This window comes from Strix aluco, chromosome 1 (genome assembly GCF_031877795.1).
Source record: "Strix aluco isolate bStrAlu1 chromosome 1, bStrAlu1.hap1, whole genome shotgun sequence".
Classification (NCBI taxonomy): Eukaryota; Metazoa; Chordata; class Aves; order Strigiformes; family Strigidae; genus Strix; species Strix aluco.
Genome location: NC_133931.1, coordinates 122,175,106 through 122,196,070, shown reverse-complemented (window position 1 = coordinate 122,196,070; position 20,965 = coordinate 122,175,106). Strand labels below are relative to the sequence as shown.

The 20,965-nt window shown below is 39.3% G+C and overlaps 1 protein-coding gene across 1 annotated transcript in view; it reads left to right on the top strand.

The window, feature by feature from the left end:
* GAD2 (glutamate decarboxylase 2) overlaps positions 1 to 20,557 on the top strand; it is a 41,097-nt gene extending 20,540 nt beyond the window's left edge. The window contains exons 8-16 of the mRNA XM_074833692.1: positions 1,767 to 1,846; positions 5,412 to 5,466; positions 6,957 to 7,073; positions 8,187 to 8,251; positions 12,161 to 12,239; positions 13,945 to 14,094; positions 15,888 to 15,995; positions 17,126 to 17,215; positions 17,898 to 20,557. Coding sequence (XP_074689793.1) covers positions 1,767 to 1,846; positions 5,412 to 5,466; positions 6,957 to 7,073; positions 8,187 to 8,251; positions 12,161 to 12,239; positions 13,945 to 14,094; positions 15,888 to 15,995; positions 17,126 to 17,215; positions 17,898 to 18,071 — 918 coding nt within the window. The 3' untranslated portion in view covers positions 18,072 to 20,557. The remainder of the gene's footprint in view (positions 1 to 1,766; positions 1,847 to 5,411; positions 5,467 to 6,956; positions 7,074 to 8,186; positions 8,252 to 12,160; positions 12,240 to 13,944; positions 14,095 to 15,887; positions 15,996 to 17,125; positions 17,216 to 17,897) is intronic.
* The last annotated feature ends 408 nt before the right edge of the window (positions 20,558 to 20,965 follow it).

Here is a 20,965-nt window from a genome sequence, read left to right as displayed (position 1 = left end):
CCAGTCTAATTCAGCAAAACACTTAAGCACAGGCACAAATCTGTTGCTGCTCATCTAAGCGCATGGGTACGTGTTTCATTTGATCATCAGCTTGTGCGAAAGTCAGTCCTGACATGCATATGTTTACGTTTCAGAGCGTGCTTAGTTGAGGGCTTGGATGGTTTGTTGTACTGCAGCCTGAAAAGCTGATTTTAGGTCTAGGCAATGGGTCAATGGCTGCTCAATACACATAGTTGGTATACTGCAGCCATGACCCATGGGGACAGCTATACCAACCCACTTCATTTAAAAAAATGAATTGAAATGAAGAAGTGTTTTCAAATTGTCCATGTATCATCAGTGAATCATGGCTCAGGAGCAATCTGAACTTCTTAGAAATGTCTGAATATTGAAAAAGTCAGTGGGCATCATGAAAACTTGAAACATTTCACCCAAAATGGTGAGATACAGGCATATGAAAAATGGAGTCTGGAGTGGAAACTTAATGCAACCTTAACCATAGCAGTCAGGACTCAATGAGAGCTACCTCCTGGGCAATTTTTAAAACTTGGTTTTTTTACTTGTTAAGTTGAACGTACATGTTGCAGTTCTACTCTTCTGTGTTTCACAAAGTTGGTTTAGAATTGACTTTAATGTCTCAAAGTGTTCATTATGTACAGAGCCCTTCAGTATGCAGTGGAATCCCACTGACTTCACGACCTTTAAGTGAAGCAGACGTGTGTAACCATTGTGTGCATCTCTTTCCCTACAGCTCCGTGCTGCTTTCATTACTGTTCAAGCCAAATACTCCCTTGACAAAGCAATAGTGATTACTTCTCTGATTTGTGGTCTTCTGTAGACTATATGTCTTCCTTTCTTCTTTAACATCATGGACACCTAAAAAGCCCTGTTAGATTTTTATCTCCTTGATCTTTTTTTATAGTGTTACATCCTAAGCTAATGGTACTGTAGTATACATAAAGAATTTCCATTTTTTTAAAGTTTAACAATCTGTAGTTAAAATTACTTTGGACAATATTGTTACAGCTGGGTTTGAGTTAATACAAAATCAGATTCTTGGTGGTATAATTTGATATAAAACTATTTCATTATCATAATCACTAGGATTTAAATTAGAATTATAAACCAACACTGGCTCAGGAGTTAAGTCCTATGAGCTAGAGAAAATTAGGCTGACTTGTACTCCAGTATATAACTTCCACATTTTATTCTGTACATACAGATTAACTAATAGTCTTACTAATAGCCCAGTTCTGGTTTTAAGCTGCAGTAGCTTTATTTATTAATAGGAGTTATTACAAGCTTTCACTGGCATGAGATCACAATTAGGCTTCCTGTCTTAATTTCTCTCAGTATATTATTTGGCCAGAAGTTACATAGCAGAAGCACATCACTCTGGATGCCACAAACTAAATTAATTCTCTAGGGGAGAATTTTTTTGTTTCAGTAAATCAAGTTCATAGCTGAATCTGTACAAACAACAGAAGCTTCAGGTATGCATCAAGGACAGAGTTTGGGTCCATCATCAGCTACAATTGTGTATTTAATTTTCCAGGAGTAAATCCAGATTAGAGCGATAGCTGTTTCTCTAATTGACTCTAGTGACCTGATATGAAGCCTCAAATTAGTGATCAGTTTCCAAAAAGGCTATGAATAGAATTACTGCCTATGTGGGACTACTTGCTTAAGGGCTTGCAAGAGTATAGCCTTTTATACTGAACTAGATAAGAAATAATAATAATAAAAATAATGATGTATTTTTTCAGAGTCACTTTTCTGTGAAGAAAGGAGCTGCGGCCTTGGGTATTGGTACTGATAGTGTGATTTTGATTAGATGTGATGAAAGGTAAGTAAAGATGCCAAATACAGCTCTTTTTATTGGTACATAGAAGAGGATCTTCAGGTGCTCAGCTCAGAGAGAGCATATAGGATGTAGTCAGCAGTTGGTATAATTCATCATAGCGCTATCATCTTCAGTAACCTTACCCTGATTTATCCCAGTTGAGGAACTGGCTCTGTCAGTAGCTTCTTTACGAGTCAGTTTTTGGAGCTCATAAAACCGTCTTAAAAGTTCCCTTCCTCAGGCATTTCTGATGCTTTTTTTTCTTCCATCCTGAAGTGAAACAAAATATCAAGCTAACAATCATTTTTTACACGTTCTGCTAAGTAACCAGGAAGAAGCTTGTTTTGGTCAAAATAGAGCATTTAGAGACTCTCAGATTTTGATCCATTAAAATGAGCTGAAGTGGGCCTTTTATAGGAGTAAAATATTGAGGAGCCTTTGATGATGTAATTCTGTTACTTCATGTCCCCACCATCTTTCTCAGCTGGACAGCAGGCGCCTAACCTACAGGTCCCACAGGCTCTACAAAACCGGTGGTAGATAACTTCTTGCTTAACTTACCCAACTAAAAGGGTTGGGTTCTCTTCTGAAAACCCATTGTGAGAAAACAAAGGTATATTAGCAAAATGAACATGTTCTGATGAAGATTTTTAATATTACGGAAAAAACTTTCTATGGGACAAAAATTGATAGAACAAACATTCTTGATTCTACTGAGAATCTTTGCAATAGAAAATGCTCTTCCTATGAGTCCCAAATATCATTGTTATAAGCTATTGAATTATTTATGGATCTAGCATAAATGGAAGATTTTACTGCTATCAAAATACTCTGCTCCCACACTAGAAGAAGGGTAATTTACAGTGCTAATCACAGTGCCTGCATATTGAATTACGGATTTATTATCTCTTTATTAACAAAAGACTGAGCACACCTTGAAGAGGAATTAATGACAACATCAACACAACCAACACACATCAAAATAAACCTTCCGATTGTTTCTATTCTCTAAAGACAGACATGGATCAGTGAAGTCATGTCTTCCTTTTCTTGTGCAAATCCAGTGTGATGATTTTCTGTGAAGACCACAATGCTTACCCTGCCCACCCTGAAGTAAACAGAAGGATTATTGTGTGTCTCACCAAATCCCAGCAGACACCACCAGGACAAAGCAGGTTGTTTGCACAGGATGTGGACTGGTGCTGTGGAGATGACCCTCTGTGAAGAGGTGGACCTGTGGGAGGATGAAGGAACACCATGAGATCTTTTTGATGTTTCCAGCATGACCAAGTATATTTCCTGGTGGCTCTTCCCCATCTTGACCCACACCCTCCAACTTTGCCTGGTTGTGCTGTATCATGGGACTGTGTAAATGTGTGGTGAATTTTAAGCCAGGAGAACATGCAGAAAATCATGTTCTTGCTGATACCCCATCCTGGACAACCATACATCTCCATTGCCTCTTTTACTGCCACTCAGACATTTTGGTAGCAGTAGTGTATTAGCTGCAGTTTTGGGGTCAAAACATTTCAGTCTGGTGTGACAGCAATGAAGACTGTGTACAGATGTAGGTAATATGAGAAGACTTTGACACTAACACTCATTCTATCCTCAGTGTCCTATTGGTGCTGGGTCTCTTCTGCCTCACCCAGTAGCCCCCCTGCCTCTGATGCTGCCTAACACATCTCATGCAACCCCTGACACATTATCTGGGTGAGGTTTGTCTAAGGACGAGCATGCAGGTCATCTGAGCTCAGGTGATAAGATGTGAAAACGCTGTGCAAGTAAGCAATGCTGTTGGCTAGATTGCTAGATTTGGAGTGGGGGGGTTGTGTGCTCCAGCATGTGTTAGAACTATACTCAAAACCAGCCTACTGCTTACTCCTTGGTAAAGCTTGACACTGCTTGGACATTGCACTTTTCTGGCCGTGAATTCCTGCATGTACTCGATGTGGCCAGGGGCTGGATAATTACTTTCCTTGATAAAAAAATTCGGGCAATGAAGGGATCTGCCCAGTTCTCTGTGTGTTTCTATGCACAAGCTCAACAAATAAGAAACTGTTAAAAGACCAACATCTAAACTGTGTTTGGAGGAGGAACTCATTGCCTTCCTTTGGCGTGTGGTTTTTTTCTTTATTCTTTTAGTGATCCCAGAAACCATTTTTGTAGAGAAGACAATTACTGCTTTTCTCTGAACATGTACGTGTAACTGGGGGAAACTCACAGAGAGGGGGAAACGAAAGAGTTGAATACTCTTTAGACCTTGGAACTTCTGCAAGAAAAATCAGGGATAATTTTTACACTTGTAGACCTTTTTATTTTCAGTTATTTTAGTGTTTAGTGTTTTGAACACATCAAATGCAGGACAGTTTTTGCAAAAAACTTAGCAGTACAAACCCATTTCCACTGAAATAATTACTGTCTTATTGTGAGCTGTGTAAGGATGAAAACTTACAATACCTAGCAGTATCTTATTACAAGAAATGAATAATATATTTTTATATTTACATCCATCTAAATGTCATGAAAACACCAGGCTTTTTTATGCAAAATCAATACTAAAACTAATGTTTTTATTAGTTTCCCTGAAGCTACTGTTTTGAGCTTTAGTAAAGGTTGTTCTTTTTTTTATAGCAACAGGAAATCACTGCTTAGTGAAAGAAAAAATCTGAAAAGGTCTTTAAAAAAATAATATTAATCTAAATGGACAACATTCAAAGCTAGCAAAGACTTTATTCCTGTAATGTGGGTAGCTGTCATGTTTGTATTGCTGTTATGCGTACTCTCTTTAGATAGTCTTGCTTGCAGCTGAAGCAAAGAATACCTTAACCTCAATATTCAGTATCAGCACTGTTTTATCTTGTGCCTAATTCATTTACAGGATTTCATAAATTAGCTTTCAAGATTTATACCGCTGAGTCTGAATCTTAGGTAAATGGTTCATACTAAAGGTGTTGCAAATACAGTATAAAGTCAATATAAAGGGCCTCACAGTGCATTTAATGAGTCTAGACTGGTAGCTTCTTCTCATATCCTGGTTCAAGCAAATGTGAACATGTAATGTACCAAACTGTGGAATAGTTGCCCTGAAATTAGTTCATTCCTGGGACGGAAACACGGAGACGACTGCTTATACCAGAGCTGGGTCCGCACTGCTCAAGGCCATACAACTCAACTGGCAGTTTCTGTGCATGCTGAAATGGGACCGTAAGATTTGGCACCCAGCAAGTTTCTTGGGGCCCTGGGCTGAGCCTCTCCCTGGGAGCCTGGAGCATATTCCCAAAGGGGGCCCAGGAAGGTCCATAGAACAGCATTAGTCTTTAATGGGGGTGGCTGTGAGATAACTTCTCTCAGTTACCATCATCATATTGATGCAAACTGTTTGACAAAATAATTAGAGTAAAAACTCAGACTAACGTACAGAGTCTTTCTGTGCTTTTCAATGCTGCATAAGCCTTGGGCAAAAAAAATCACTTTGTTCCTTATTTGGGTTTCCTATTAAGTGAAGAAGTAACAGCAAGAGATGATTGCAAGATCAGATTTCTGATATAACTCTCTCTTGCTCCAGAGGGAAAATGATCCCATCAGACCTTGAAAGAAGAATTCTTGAAGCCAAACAAAAAGTAAGTTTACTAGCTTCTCTGCTTCCAAAAAAGAAAAAAAAAAAAAAAACCAAACCAAGACTGATACAGTTAGTTGTTTTGCTTTCCTTGGTAAAACACGTTAACTTTTGATTTGTTTGGCTTGGTAAAGCCCATTAACTTTTGATTTATTTCTCAGAAATGTAGCCTGGCAATTAGTGAGGCAAGAGTTGCTGAGAAAATAGGTTTAGAGCTACTTTATAAACTCCATGAGCTGTTTGGCTTTTTTTTAATATTTTATTCTGCATAACGTTCTCCCTTTTTATATTATCAGCCTATGATGCCGTTTCTCAGCTGAATATTGACAGAAGCAGAGTAATCATTTGGGGAATTTGTATATATTTTAATGCATTGAAAATATTCCTCATAGACTCATCAAATCAGTGGAAGATAAACTAACATCCACACATCTCTAAAAATGCACCTCTTTTGTATGTGTTCATTAACAGAAGTTAGAATTAAAATACCAGATTAAAGTATGCAATGAAGTCAGCCCTGTGCCTTCAACAACATTTATGTACGTAGTCATTAGACACACAGCATTCAAAGCTTATTAATTACAGAAATCTGCATTAAAAGCTCACTTTTTCTAAGAAAAGCAATATGGTAGATAAAAAGTAAGGCAAAATGACGACAGAGTGCCACTCAAACCTAGCGACCATTGCAGAAGGAAGTTTAGACCTTTTTGATAGTTCAAGCCCCAGCTCTTCAAAAAATGTAGCCACTTTTACCTTTGTTGCTCTGAGTACTGTTTATGAAACAAACAGAACTAGAAAATAAATTTAAAATGAAACACTGGTATAAATTATGGCAAACCCAAGACCTCATAGTGCAAAAGCTATGTGATGGACAGTGAGTGCTCCTCTGTGAGGCATAGCATTTAGCAGAGGGAATCCAAGAGGTGGTCACTGGCTTCTGTGGAGATTGCTGTCTTTTCCTCAGAAGAGCTGTCTCCCCGCTCTGCAGGAGGGATGGGGCTGGAGGCAAGCCCCATGCCTCCCCTGTGCACTGCTCCTAGGAGACACCCCCAGAAAGGGTGCTCCCACTGACAGGACGAGGCCACCACACGTTGAGACACTCGCTGGGATAATTGCAATGCTGCCCAGGGCACAGTCCACCAGAGAGATTTCTTGCACTGTGGTGCCTGGGTGAGGTTTGTTTTACATGACATCATCAAGAGCAGACCTTTTTGTTTCAGGCAGGTGGTGTGGAGCAGTATTGTTCTTCCGAGCCTTTACCTGTCCTTATGCATCCTAATAAATGGAGGGTGCTGGTTTGGAAGTTTGCTGCCACCTTAAGGTAGAAACTGTAATATCACTAACATCTAAACTAAGAGAAAACCAGTATGACATAGCAGGGATGTTCTCTAGTAGACACTTGTGGGCTCACTGGAATCAGCACAAGGGGAGTTGGGGCTGCTGCAGAGGTTGCAGCACTCTGACCTTGCCAAATGCCTTTCTGCTTTCTTGCAGGGATTTGTTCCCTTTCTGGTGAGTGCCACAGCTGGGACAACAGTGTATGGGGCGTTTGATCCTCTCATAGCTATTGCAGACATCTGCAAGAAATACAAAATCTGGATGCACGTGGATGTAAGTATCATCTTACATGGGGGGCTGGATTACAAGGTGTATTAGCATTAATTTATTCATTTTGGACAGTGTCATCTTGTACAAAATCTGTTCTGTTTGGTTCCCATAATTAACATCCAAGTGCTGACTTCTCACTACTCTGAAAGGCTCAGGTCAGGGGGACGTTTTAGGAGCTCTGACTGTGGTACTTTTAGCAACTGGGACACTTAAGATGACCTAGCTTGAGTGGTTTTGGCCTTCAGCTTTATCTCTAAATGCCATTAGTACAAGAAATACATAAGAACCATACTGAGCGCTGGCCCAGCTTCTGCAGCAGCTGCAAAATAAATACATAAGGAAAAGGCTACATTTGTCTGGATTAAAGTACTGCAAATTGCTGAACAGGTTAATGCAAACGCTAGAGAAATTTATCAGATTGGCTACTTAGCTTTATCTGGGCTCTTGCCAATAAATCTTTCTGAAGGATCATCTTTCAGCCCTAGAATGGCTTTTGTGTCATTTTTGCAAATCCTTTCTCCAAAAAGGCTCAGTAATTGAATTTCTGTAGTGCTGGGTATTTTGCTTTTGGATTACTGTGTCAGCCAAAATCAGTCCAATTCAAAGAAAGAATTCATATTTACCTTAAACTGAGTTACTCAGTCACATGAAACTCTTGCTTGTCCCAGATCTCTGTGAGCAAAAGCAAATGAGTAGGGGCCAAGCAATAGTGGTCTGAAATATGATGAAAACTCACCAGAGCAGCAGAGATCCCACTCTGGTTTGTTATCATCACTTAGTCACTGAAAGAAAAAAGGCAGCTTCCCCACCTCTGCAAGTCATTAATTACAGCATGGGGCAGCCCAATGTGTCAGTGTCAGAGGAGGTGGCGAGGGAGGGGTTAGCAGATGAGAAGGGTGGGCACTCAGATTATGGGCTATAAACTGCTGCTTCCAAGCTACTGGAAGAAAACTGTTAGCACAGCTAATGCTTCAGACCCCATCTGCCTGGTCATTTTGGAACATGCCACGTCAGCAAGAAAAAAGAAAGGGCTACAAACTGATGTGATCACACAGATGTCATAATGGAGAAAAGCAGAGTTCTCTTCTCAGTACGATAATGTGTTTTACCTTCTAGGGAGCATGGGGTGGTGGGCTCCTGATGTCAAGAAAGCACAAATGGAAGTTAAATGGTGTTGAAAGGTATGATTTATTAATGTTAATTAAACGCATTTATTAAATGCATTTTAACATACTTGTGATTACCATGGCAATGTCTATAAATAAAAACAAAAAATCAATGTTATCTCCAAGATACATTATAAAGCAATTATGCAAACTGCCCTTCCAGTTGAAGTAGCATTGCTAAGTGCCTTTGTTCAGTGCTGTTGTAATGTGGCACTTAGTTTTGTAGTACAAACAGCAGATATTTCTTGTTTGCTTTTCTGTTCCTTCCACCATACATTTGCAGGTCCAGAGTGATTTCTGCAGCATTCTCTGATTCAGCATCCAGCATGAATTAGCAATTGCATTGCTCTAAGAAATGAATCTTGGAGGTCTTGTACACTTAAGTCTTAAGTATAAAAGGTGGATGCACCTGCAGTTTGGAGAGGTGTCGTGGCAGTCACTGACCTCTGCTCTGTCACTTCTGGAGAGAATATCCCCCTCCAGGCTGTGTTAATGACATCTTCTCAGTAACTCTGTGCCTGTGTATGTACACAGGTGTAGTCATGAGCTCACGAACATGACAGATACATACAGATGAACAGAAGCGATGCCAGTCCAGTTCAGAGTCTGGAAGGACAGAGCTTAAATTGAAAACAGCTGCTTATTCAGAAACTTTTAGTTAAGCTGTGGAACTCCTCAGCATAGGATGTTAAGATTTACCTGCATTCAAGGAAAGACAAAGAAAAACCATTCGGGACTTGTGTGAGCCACAAATGAGTGGGAACTCAGAGAGTATTTACAGAAAGTTCGTATATGATTGCCCTGTTTTGTATTCTTCCCAGGCACCTATTTATACCTCTTGCTAGAGACAGTATACTGGGTTAGATGGAGTCACTTTCACATTTGTGTATTTTCTGAAGCTCATGCTGTTTGAGAGTAAATTATTACTTTTTATCTCTAAATCAAATTGCTGTTTCTTGCCAATTAAAATTACAAACAACTTCCTCATTCTGTTCCTGAAGATTAAGATACCTTGATGATTCAGTTCCTTTCTCATTCATCTCACATGCAAAATTTGGAAAGCAGCCAATGGTTCTATGAATTCAATTTAGTTAAGATTGCTTCCAGCACTCCAAACTTACATATCATGTATTAAAAGAACATACATTCAAATATCCAGCAAATTAGAAAAACCTACCCAGTTGTCTGTGAGGACAGAGTATGAAAAAAAAAGTTTGCCTCCCAAATTGCTGTCCAAATTCTACTGGAATGAGAAGTTCAGGTTGAATCTATATTGGAGAATTTTCCAAACAATATGCTTTAGATCCAGAACTCCATGGATTTTATCTAGTGCTTTGATAAGCACCATCTCTGTATGTCTGGCAATAAATACATGAAATTTGTCATTTCCAGTGCTGCTCCTCTGCTTGATGGACACAGCAGCTTATTTCAGTTTGTTCAGATCTCAAATGTGAGTATCTTTAGAGCAGACCTACTAGACTCAACTTCTCGGATATCTACCATGAAATAGGCCATTTCCTATTTCATGGTAGATATCCGAGTACAACCCAGTCATTACAAGTCTGGACAGAGGAGAATTGGAGGTGGTACTTGTGTTTGATAGGGAAGAAAGGTACAAGGAGAGAGCATTAAATGGAGCACTCTCTGCTCTGAGTACTCACATCCTTCTGGTAGCTGGCAGTCCAGCAAAAATACTCCTGTCAAAGGCAGGAAGAGTTGCAGGACCATCTTTACTGTGCCCTCCAGCCTGCATGTGGCAGATTTCAAGATGCTCCAAGGCACCCTGAAGGAAACATATCCCCTGGTGTCTGGAGCAGATAGGTCTAGCCACCATCAGGAGTTTCAGTCTGGTGTCCCTCTCCCAGAGGCTCAGGCAGGGGCTGACAGATATGTGAGAAAAGCATGTTTGCAGCTGAATGAGCACTCCCATACAGGGTCTGGGCATCCTTCGTGGGGCTGCAGCTGATCATTGAATGCACCTCAGTCCATTTTTAATGATGGCTGAGGACCAAATTCTGCCAGTCTTGAATATTTCCTATCATCCATTTGAAATCTCTAAGGGAAAAAATGTCCTCTTTTTTTTTTCTATCTGTGGCCCACAGCCAAAAAATCACATAGGTGCTTGGTGCTTGGTTATTTGGACAAATGCGAGGTGCTTTAAAAAAAATCTGTGGATCCATGTAGCTTTTTTACTTCACTGTTTGCCTCAGTCAGCAATTTCTTCAAGTACATACTGATGACTGAGGCCCAGAAAAACTGGTAACAAGTGAAAAATGGTGGATTTTTATTTTACATAATTAATTTTTTTCTGTGTGCAATTGGGATGTAATTGGGGAAATAAATGACCTTAGGGTAAATTAAATATTTTAGGCAGATAATTAACATCTGGCTGTTGTCAGTAAATAATCCTTTTGCTTGAGAAAACCTATACCACAACTATTACCTAGAAGTCTCTTAAAGAATTTCTGCCTGATTCTGCACAGGCACAGATAAAAATTTAAAAGTATCATATCAAAGGAAATTCATAGACCTGGATGCATATTCAGAATCATTAGCTTTGGTGTTGTAATCACATGACTGACTCTGAACTGATTAAAAGCTGCCAAATACTCGAAAAGTGAAGCCAAGTGGCCAGATGTTGCCTGTGAAAGACTGTTCCCTACAGATTTTGCATCAGGCACTTGTGCCGTCCCATTTAAATAGCAAAGAAGAAAGCACAGAAGTGCTGCCTGATGTCCATGTGAATTTTGGAGTTGCTTGCTTTGAAGGAGTGGAAGCAATTTGGCAGGAAATGATAAGGACATGGCGCTGTCTCCAAGTCCTACAAAGGAAAACACTGCCAGATTCTAACATGCTCACCTCTGTTCACATAAATGTTACCTGCAGGTGTGTCCTGGGTCCTTCTAAGTTTTTACATACCCCAGTTATTGCTAATTTATACCATCAAAACTCAAATCACTGCACTACATTAAATCCTGTGCACTGTGCATCCTTGGCAGCCTGCCAAATAGGATGCAAAAGTATACATCTATCAGCTAATCATTGTATGTAATAATAATAATTAAAAAATAGCCAGTCAAGCATAACACAAAATTAAAATAATAAACAACTGGACAATGTTCCATTCAGCCCTTGCCACAGTCCCAAATGCCTCTTCTTGAGGCTGTATTGTGACAGCACCCTGTTCGTTCATAAGATCTAGGCTGACAGCTATTTTTGCAATTAATATGTCCTAAAGGGAGGCAGGATCAGACTCTTTTGTGGAAGGGTGGATCAGTTCTAAGTTTATTACTGGGGTAATTTTGGACCCAGTCCTCCAGTTGTGTGAATTACCATAGCCAAGCTAAAATTAAGGAGCTATGAAAATTTACCATCAGCAGAGCAATGAGAAAAATTACTTTGGGCCAGATTTTCCAAGTTACTCAGAGACTTAAAGGTACCCAGAAGTATTTAAAGGAATTTTTAAAAATGCCTATATGACCTGCTCACTAAAATGTTGCTGAAACTGGGATCAGTGGGAGGGAATCTGCTAGTTTGCCAGCTTCCTATCTGCATCTTTAATCAGCTGTGCAACTTTAGAAAGTTCATCAGTCAAGTGGGTGTTTTTAGGAAGTTTGCCTTATGTTTATGAAGTATAGATCACTCCCCAGAAAGTTGAATACTGATTAAGTTTAGTGGATAGAGCAATTATCCTGTGGTAGGTTGCCAGGATTGTTATCCAAAAACCAACTAGAGTGGATTAGGTCCCTTATGAAGGCATTGCTTTCCTAATATTAGCCATGATTATTTTCAGCTTTGCTTGGTCATAAAAAGAAGAGGGTGTGCATTGCTACATGTTCATTATTATTCTAATTATTTCTAAATGTCTCCATGGTTTCACCACCATAGTACAATGTCTGAGTTTCATGTGGTTTGCTGTCCCAGGGCCAATTCAGTGACCTGGAACCCTCACAAGATGATGGGCGTCCCACTGCAGTGTTCAGCCCTACTAGTAAGAGAAGAGGTATGTCCCAATATACTTGCTTCTGTGATCCTTTGTGATGTTTTGTTTCTGGAAATTCTAGATATTTTCTTCATAACCGTGTCATAGCTAGTATTTGCTAATGTGATGAAGATTATAAAAGAAACTGAGAAATAGACTTCTAGTTACGTGCTCAGGCTGTGACTGCAAAAAGAATTAAAGCATCTGTCTGGCAGAAATGATAGATCCAATCAATGGCAATATCTTTACAGAGTTCTGTGGCTTTCCATTCAAAATGTCCATAGTTAAGTTGTGGGTGCATAACTGTGCAACCCCACTAGATGCTGTGTAGCATAAAATGTAACTAACTGTAGGCAAAGTCTAGTTCTCTTGGGACGAATGGTGTGGTATACATGTGGCACAATATTGGTCCAGGCATCATTACACTTTCCAGACTTTTATGATAGATATTTCCACACAGCTCTGATCCATATTTCCACTTTGGGGCACATGGAAGTAAAATGGAACACTAAGTTCACTTGTAATAAAAAGTAGACATTTCATTTAGTACTAGAATTTGAATTACCCTTCAAGCCTGTAATTTTCAAATAACCATCAGTTCCTGGGACAGCTGCTATACAACCAGCACTTACTAGACCAGCTATCAAAAAGCTGGTTGCTGTTTTGCTAACAGCTTTACAACAGATTGTATAGAAAGTGATTGCACTTAGGAAGAGAGAAGCTGGCTTTTATTTGCCCTCTGTGTCAGTTCCCTGAGACAAATCCTGCCTGGTTGAAGTTAGTACCATCCTTGACCTCTAGTGAGAACAGATGGCTCAGATTAGGAGAAAGTCAATTCTTTTTCCCCCCTCATTTTACTATCTCAGTTTTGAATTACACATAAAGATTAGACTTGATGATAAACAGCCAAGTTTTGATTCTTCTTGGACTGGAAATTGCAGTTTTAGGCAGTTTAGGTGTACCTTAAACTCAGTTGAGGACTTAACTAGAGCCAGAACATGACTCTCTGCATTTCACTTAAAAAGCTAAAAAGGAAACCTCATGCTTTTATGAGCCAGGTTTCTTCACCTTGTTGGCTTCTGGCCCTCCCACAAAGCTGCCTCTCAGAATGGTATCTTGCAACCCAGAAATAGCTCTAGCTGACTGTTTAGAGGCCGTATGCTCTTCTCTCTGTTCAAAACTTTCTATACCACTTAAGCATCCAATCTGCAGCTGAGGGCTTTGCAAAAAAGAACTGTGCCTACAAAGGAAGAAAACAATGAAAATTAGAATTTTAGAGACAAAAGCAATTAGAAAAGTGGTGTGATATTGTTTAGATTAGTCACCAAATTGGGTTGGTCTGACTCAACCAGAGAAGATGCCTCCCAAGGAAAGGAGGAAAAGGAGGCAGAACAAAGAATAAAAAGCGAGATCCAAAAATGAACTTATACATAATGATGCTAGGAAGCACAATGTTCAGCTTTTTTAAAAAAAATGCCTTGGCTCTGGATGTGGATTAGACATTGCTGGATCAGGTACCAAATTGTCCTGGGCACTGAATGGGATATGCAAAACTTAGTCCACCAAGCAACTAAGTCTGGTTTTGTCCTTTTTTTTGATCTTCCTTTTGCACTTGGACACATATTCCACTGGGTTTGGGTGTTTGTAATTTCATGCCTCAAGCAACCCTCAAAACAGTAGTCACATCTATGCCAACATCACTTTTTTGTGTCTTTGTTTCTATAAGGGATTGATGCAGAGTTGCAATCAAATGCATGCTTCCTACCTCTTTCAACAAGACAAGCATTATGACCTGTCTTATGACACGGGAGACAAGGCTTTGCAATGTGGACGGCATGTTGATGTCTTCAAGCTATGGCTGATGTGGAGAGCAAAGGTAGGACTGCCTGCAATGTATTTGTTTGCATTAAAATAATGCACACCAGATACAGGCTTTTTTTCTGTAATCATAATTTTAGAAAATATCTGATGTGAATTTCCCACATATAACATGAAAGAGAGAACATTATTATTTTCTGGGTTTTTATACCTTTAACAATTTAGCTTCAAAGCGGCAAGCATGATTTTGAAACTTGAACTCCATGGCTTTGCATAGCATTTGCTTTGTGTAACTGTAGGAGTCTTAACAGCATAAATCATATACTTAGGAATGTCGTTACGAAGATTTCTGGAAATAAAAAGATGTTTTAATGACATTCAGAAATTAAACATGGCAAATCAAGACTGGAATCCCTAGTTTCATTGCATGCAGTAGATATGAAGTCATCTTTTGAAGGAGTAGAGAAAAACTCATCAAGATCTGTTCTCTGGGAAATCTGAAAACACCAGCTCTAATGCTTAATTCATCTGTGTTTGTTGAATGTTGCTAAATAAGTTCTTCCATATATTTATCCAATCTATTATTTCAAGTTGCCTCAGGTTTGTTCAGAGGAGATGACATCACTGTTTTCATTTCCAGAAAGCCTTAAAGATCCTCATGTGCTTCGTTAAAACTCTGAAAACAATTCTGAGACAGACATCAAATGTAGCTGGAGGTGTGGGAGTCTGTAAAGGAGGACACAAGTTTCCGTGGTTGCAATAGCTGTTGTGCTAACTGGGATCTCCAGAGCGGCAGGCAATTTTAGCCACATGTCTTTCCTTTACTTCAGGCCTTTCTCCCAGGGCTGTGCTAGCTCTACCCTGTTTTGAAATCTCTGTACACAGAGGGATAATGACATGGGCTTTTAAGTCAGTTCTGCACTGCCAGAAAAGATTTAGCAGGGACATACATCCGTTAACTCAGAGACATTTCTCTTCTAAACCCCATTTTTTTAACATGTCTTGTACTGCTTCTTCTCTTATCACACCCCACTTGTAATATTAATGTTACAAAATAGGATGTGTGTTTCTGAAAGTTTATCTATTCCAGCTGTTTATTTTCCTTCCTCCCTCATAAAACTGGATCCTTTGTTTGTGGCATCACAGCTGGTGATTGCAGGAACAATTATGATGTCACAGAGAGAGGATTATGACTTCTGCCAGAGAAGAAAAAGCAGGATTTGCTGCAGGTCTTAAAAACACAGCTTCTGAGTTTATATGGTGTCTATTAGAAAAGAAGAGAGAAAAACACTACCGAAGCAGGGCAGTATCTAAACAAAATGTGCATTTTCACAGGCATCAGGCTGGGCTCTAAAAGTGTATCTTCCCATTCTGTGTTTAAAAAAGAAAAAATATTCTTGGAAAAGCCCCCAGCACATCACCCCTGGAAGATTAAAATCCCCTATTCTGAATACAGCAGGAGATTCCCCATATCTGGAACTCAACACCTTCTAGAGACCCTCCTCTGTGCCAGTCCAGGCTGTCTGAAACTGCACTCAGCCTCTCTGCAAAATATTCCACTGGCACCCTTCTTCAGAGGTGTTAGCAATATTTTGCCAAGAACCAAGCTAGTATCCAGGGCTTATTTTGCAGAGGTGGCTATAGGGGAGTCAGTGGCAAGAGCTAGAGACACATGAGCTCTGCTTAGCAAAGTGTCCTTCATCTTGTAAAATCAGATCCTTAATCTGTCCCACAGAGACTTCTGAGAGGTGACTTGCACTGATGCTTTGACAAGTGCTACACGGTCCTTTCACTCTTTCAGTTCACAGAACAGATAGTCATATAACTTTTTTTCTCCCTCTCTCTCTAAAGGGAACCACAGGATTTGAAGCACAAATTGATAAGTGCTTGGAACTTGCAGAATACCTATACAATAAAATAAAGAACAGAGAAGGGTATGAAATGGTGTTTGATGGAAAGGTATGTATTGCAACTTCTTTTTCCCAGTTGGTCAACAGCACTTGCCTTAGTCACCTATTGGATGACGACAACAGGTCAAACCAAAGAGCAGGTGACAGAAAGCAGTGTCCCTTGTAAATAAAACCTGTTTTTTTGTCGATGTGTTTCTTCCTCATGGGATCCAGGGACAAGGGAGATGAAACAGCTGTGCATAAATTTTCAGTTTGCTCAGTTTCATCACACTGGAATCTCAGGCTAACACAGCACACACCAGCTCTTCAGTAACAAAAATAAGTTGCGGTTTCCTAATAGCAGGCTCTGTTACGAGTGGGGGTTACAGTGCCCCACACAACTCTGAAAGGACGGTTGTGCAAAATGCTTTTATCAGCATTCTCAGGTGGGCAGCCACAGGGACCTGCAGGGTCATCGCTGAGTTTGGTCCACTGGGTCTGGTGATGAGTGAAGGAACTGGCAGCAGTAGGAGTTGCTGTAACTCACACGTTTAGCATCCAGCAAAGAGGAACACGGCAAGGCAGGCAACTGTTGGGAGATTGCAAAAATATTCAAAATGTCAACTAGTTGATACTTTATGCCTTTCTACTTGGTGTTCCCATGTAAGTAAGTTAAACTAGCTAAGACACTGTGGTGCATGCACATTATACAGCGGCTAACTGAATCAAACTGACAAGTAATAAATTTCATTAAATGTAAGAAAATCTTAGACTGTCTCATGCACCACCTGTGACTCCTGTTTACAGAACCAGATTCTATATTATTCTGTCATGTAATAAAAGTAAATGACACAGTCCTCACCTCTAAATTATCTGTAATAGAACCTTGCTTTAGCCACATGATCCCTTCAGCCTCTGGAGGGGACAGCACTTACAAAATCTAGATGCCTCTCCGTAGGGCATAAATATATTTGCACAGCTGTATGATGTGTTTCTTCATCTGACATCCTGGGAATAAATTGCCTAAAATTATCTTTTCTGCATTAATAATGATGATGACTCTCAGTGGACCACAATAATGAAAACCATTGACTGCTGTCACAATATGATGTATGAGAGGGAGGGAAGGCATGAACTTAATTGCAATTGAGATATTATGAGCATTTCTTACTGTGTAAACCATTATTATTCTGTGTTTAGCCTCAGCACACAAACGTCTGCTTCTGGTATATACCTCCCAGCTTGCGCAGTATGGAAGACAATGAAGAAAGAATGAGCCGACTTATGAAGGTAAGCAGAGTCCTCCAGGACATCACACAGTGAAGAGTGAAACCCTTGCAGGCAGACAATCCCCAAAATGGTCTCCCAGGACACAGGGCAAGGTCACCTCGTAATATTCTGGCAAATGACACCTCCGTGGTCATTTTACTGCAGGTTAGTCTGGCACCACCTTACTCTGGTCTCCCAAGTTTGGTATTCCCAGAGTTTGCCTCATCTCTTGAGCACTTACTCCTCTGTGTGTATTTACTGAAGTTACTGTGAACTGCAATCGCTAAACCCAGCAAGTGCAACAAAAGCTCATAATACCATGGCACTCTGGCATACGAAAAGAAGATGGAAAATGATTATAACAGTATGTTCTGAGCACTACAAAAAACATCTACTGTGTCCCTGTCAGCAATATTGAGAAAGTAACGTGGAAAATTCCATGGTGATTTTAAGACCAGTACAAAGAAACAGGATAAACACAATGTCTTTTCAGTGAGACATTTACTCCTTAATGGAGGTTAAGGTTTTTATCAATATTGGACATAATTTCATTTTAACTGCTTCTTGTAGCTCTTCATCTTTTTTTAAAAAAAGAAAACTTACTCTGTGTTTTGTTATAATAATAAAGATGATGGTAGTAATTAAAATAGTGATAATAATTATAATCATCATCATCATCCCCTGCTTTTTTGTTACGCTGCAGGTGGCACCAGTGATAAAAGCCAGGATGATGGAGTATGGCACAACCATGGTGAGCTATCAGCCCCTGGGAGACAAAGTGAACTTCTTCCGGATGGTCATCTCAAACCCTGCAGCAACTCACCAAGACATTGATTTCCTGATTGATGAAATAGAGCGCCTGGGACAAGATTTATAATAATTGAGTGTGAAAGTCTGTTCCTGGACCTCTAAGTAGACAATTAAGTTGTCACAAACTGTGCGAATGTATTTGTAGTTTGTTCCAAAGTAAATCTATTTCTATATTGTGGCGTTGGAATAGAGTACAGTTTAAAATCAAGAAACATGGCTCCTTTAAAGTCCTTTCCTGAGTTTTAGAATACCTCCTTAATAATTAGCTGCGCAAAAAGCTGCACTGAAACAAATAAGGAAGAACAGAAGATACTTAAAATTTTATCCCCAATTTTAACATGACGACTACTTTAAATTAAAAGCAATCAGACTGAATGATGCCAAATTTGCCCACAACGATGACAAAATCAAATTGGAGGAAGTGGGAGGGGGCAGTGAGAAGCAGAGCATACGAGCTGTATGTTTAAAAGCTAAAGTATTTTGCCTTTTTCATAGTATTAGAACAGAATTTCTAATTTACCTATAGCAACATTTCAAATGTATTTAAATAGGTATAGTTTTACAAAAGGAAATATATATATATAAAAAAATCCTATTTTGTAAACTATATATTTTTATTTTATATGGGTTATAAAACTGCAAGGACAGAAACTGAAAATTAACTAGGATTCTTTTTCTTTTGATGGAGGTGCCTCAAATATTTATTACTGCTTATTTTAAAATATAAGCCCACATATTACATTCTTAAGAGGTACCAATACCTCATTTCTCCATGTCATATGGATTGTACATCTCCAGGGTTGATTACTGAAAAACCTCAAGAGTACTGCAGCTCTTAAAACCACTTAATAAGATCAATTACAGTACAACAATAGGATGCTATTATTCCTAATTATGTTTCCCACTTGGCCTAACTAAGCAGACGCACAATCAATATACAGTGCTAACCAAGACTGAAATAAGGTTGTATTTGGATGGTTTCTGTGTTCTGTGGTAAAAAAGCCTATCCAAAAAAAAGTCACGTCTGAGTAAATGCTTATTTATGCAGACCAGAAGTACACAGAAAATTAAAATTGACTGAAATTCTTACTAAATAAATAGCATGAAACCTCACAGCTACATTAAAAGGGTAAGGACTTCTTACATATGCACAGGTCTGCGAGGCAAGGCCTAAATTAAATGTGACTGATCTGAGTGACAGGATGAGTAACAAAACTGCTTTGTCAGAGGTTTTTCCCGTGCTGGACTCTATCCTTGTCTGCAGTGGCTTTTGAAATTGCAGAAAAAATTGAGATAAGGCTACATCTGCCTAGAACAGCCCATGCGGAGCCTCACAGTCTTTTTAGAAACCATGGGCACGGCTCTTGCAGAATTCATGTGCTGCATCATTCCTTAACATTAGAGGTGACTCTGGCATGGAAAGTGAAATTTATCCTCTTTTCCCTCCCAACATCTGGAAGTGTTGGTAAGAGTTCTGAGGCTCGAGCCTGTCTACTTATAACCCTACTAAAGTTTTGGTTTTAACTTTGCCTAAATGGCCAACTTTTGTTTGTAAAGCAATATTGTTTTGCTGTCTCTAAAATACTTGAAGAGAAAAAAAAGAAGTGCGATGTGGTTTTAATTTCATCTAAAATAGATAAATGGAGTATTGATTCAATGTAATATCATGAGGACATAAAGTAAGAAGAAATAAATTGTGTCTGTAATTGTGTTGCCTTTATTATATTGATAGTACTGTTTTGTCACCTCAGATTGAGGCTGTGCACTTTAGATTTAAACTGTACAATGTTGCAAATCAACATGTGTTGCTGTATAAGCTTGTACAATATATTATTGATATGTCATTATTTGTGTGGTAGTAGTATTGACTCTTGATATTTTAAGAACTGCATTCACGCCAGTCCCTCTACTATATCTTTGCTTGGTATTAACCTCTCCTCCTCAGCTTTTGGGCAGACCTCTCACCTCGCTTGGGTGGACTTCCATTGCTACCTGTGATGCATAGTGTTGCAAGTCAAGCTATAGAGGAGATGATACCAATTCTATCAGGAAGGACTTCAATGTGACCTTTGCTAAACATGTCGAAATCAGCAGACTAATCACTGAAATACTGAGTAGAGCAGCAAATTATATTCTTTTTTCTTGCTGGGAAAAAGGCAAGCAAAGACCTTAAAAAGTAAATGTAGTACAGGGACAAGATGAAGGTGATCAGTAGCCTGGTTACATCTTGCATGTGCAATTCTGTTTTAAAGTGCTAAGTGCAAACAACGTATTTATTAGCTGTATGTGCAAATCCAAGATTTACATTGTTCCAGGAGAACCAACATCTTTTTTTCCACGTTACTGTATTTATTGCAGCCAGGAAAGAGCGGCATAGCAATCTGTTCTTGTGTTTGACCAAAGTATCTTATCTGTGGTGTTGATCTAAATCCAAATAAAAGTGTAAAACATGACTCTGGGTCTTTTCATTAGCAGCACTGATGGGCACTCTGAGAATTTATCATTTGTGCCATTTCGGAGCAAGGCCCCAATAAAGACAATGTTTAATTGTAACTTTATGTGTCTCCTGCTGGATTTTTTTCATGACAAGATGCATTCTGTTAATTATTGTAACATAAAAAACCCAATTCCATCCCCAGACCCTTTTTGAAGCATACTCGGCACCAGCATACAAGAGTAAATCTGCCATCTGGTATTCCTTCACCCTATCTTTACAAGATGGATTTAGTTGCTTTATTCTCTTCAGACAGGCTCAACAATTTTTTCTATTTTGCTTTGTCTGTTCAGTCCATGAGCACTTATCCCCTAATTAACCATAGACTCTAATCAGCCTCCAGCACAGCAGTGAAAGCAGTCAGGGCACTTCCCAGGACAACACAGATAAGTGATGGCAACAATTAAAAGGACCATGAAGTAAAAAAGACACAACCACCAATACAAAAATTAAGATTTTAATCCCCG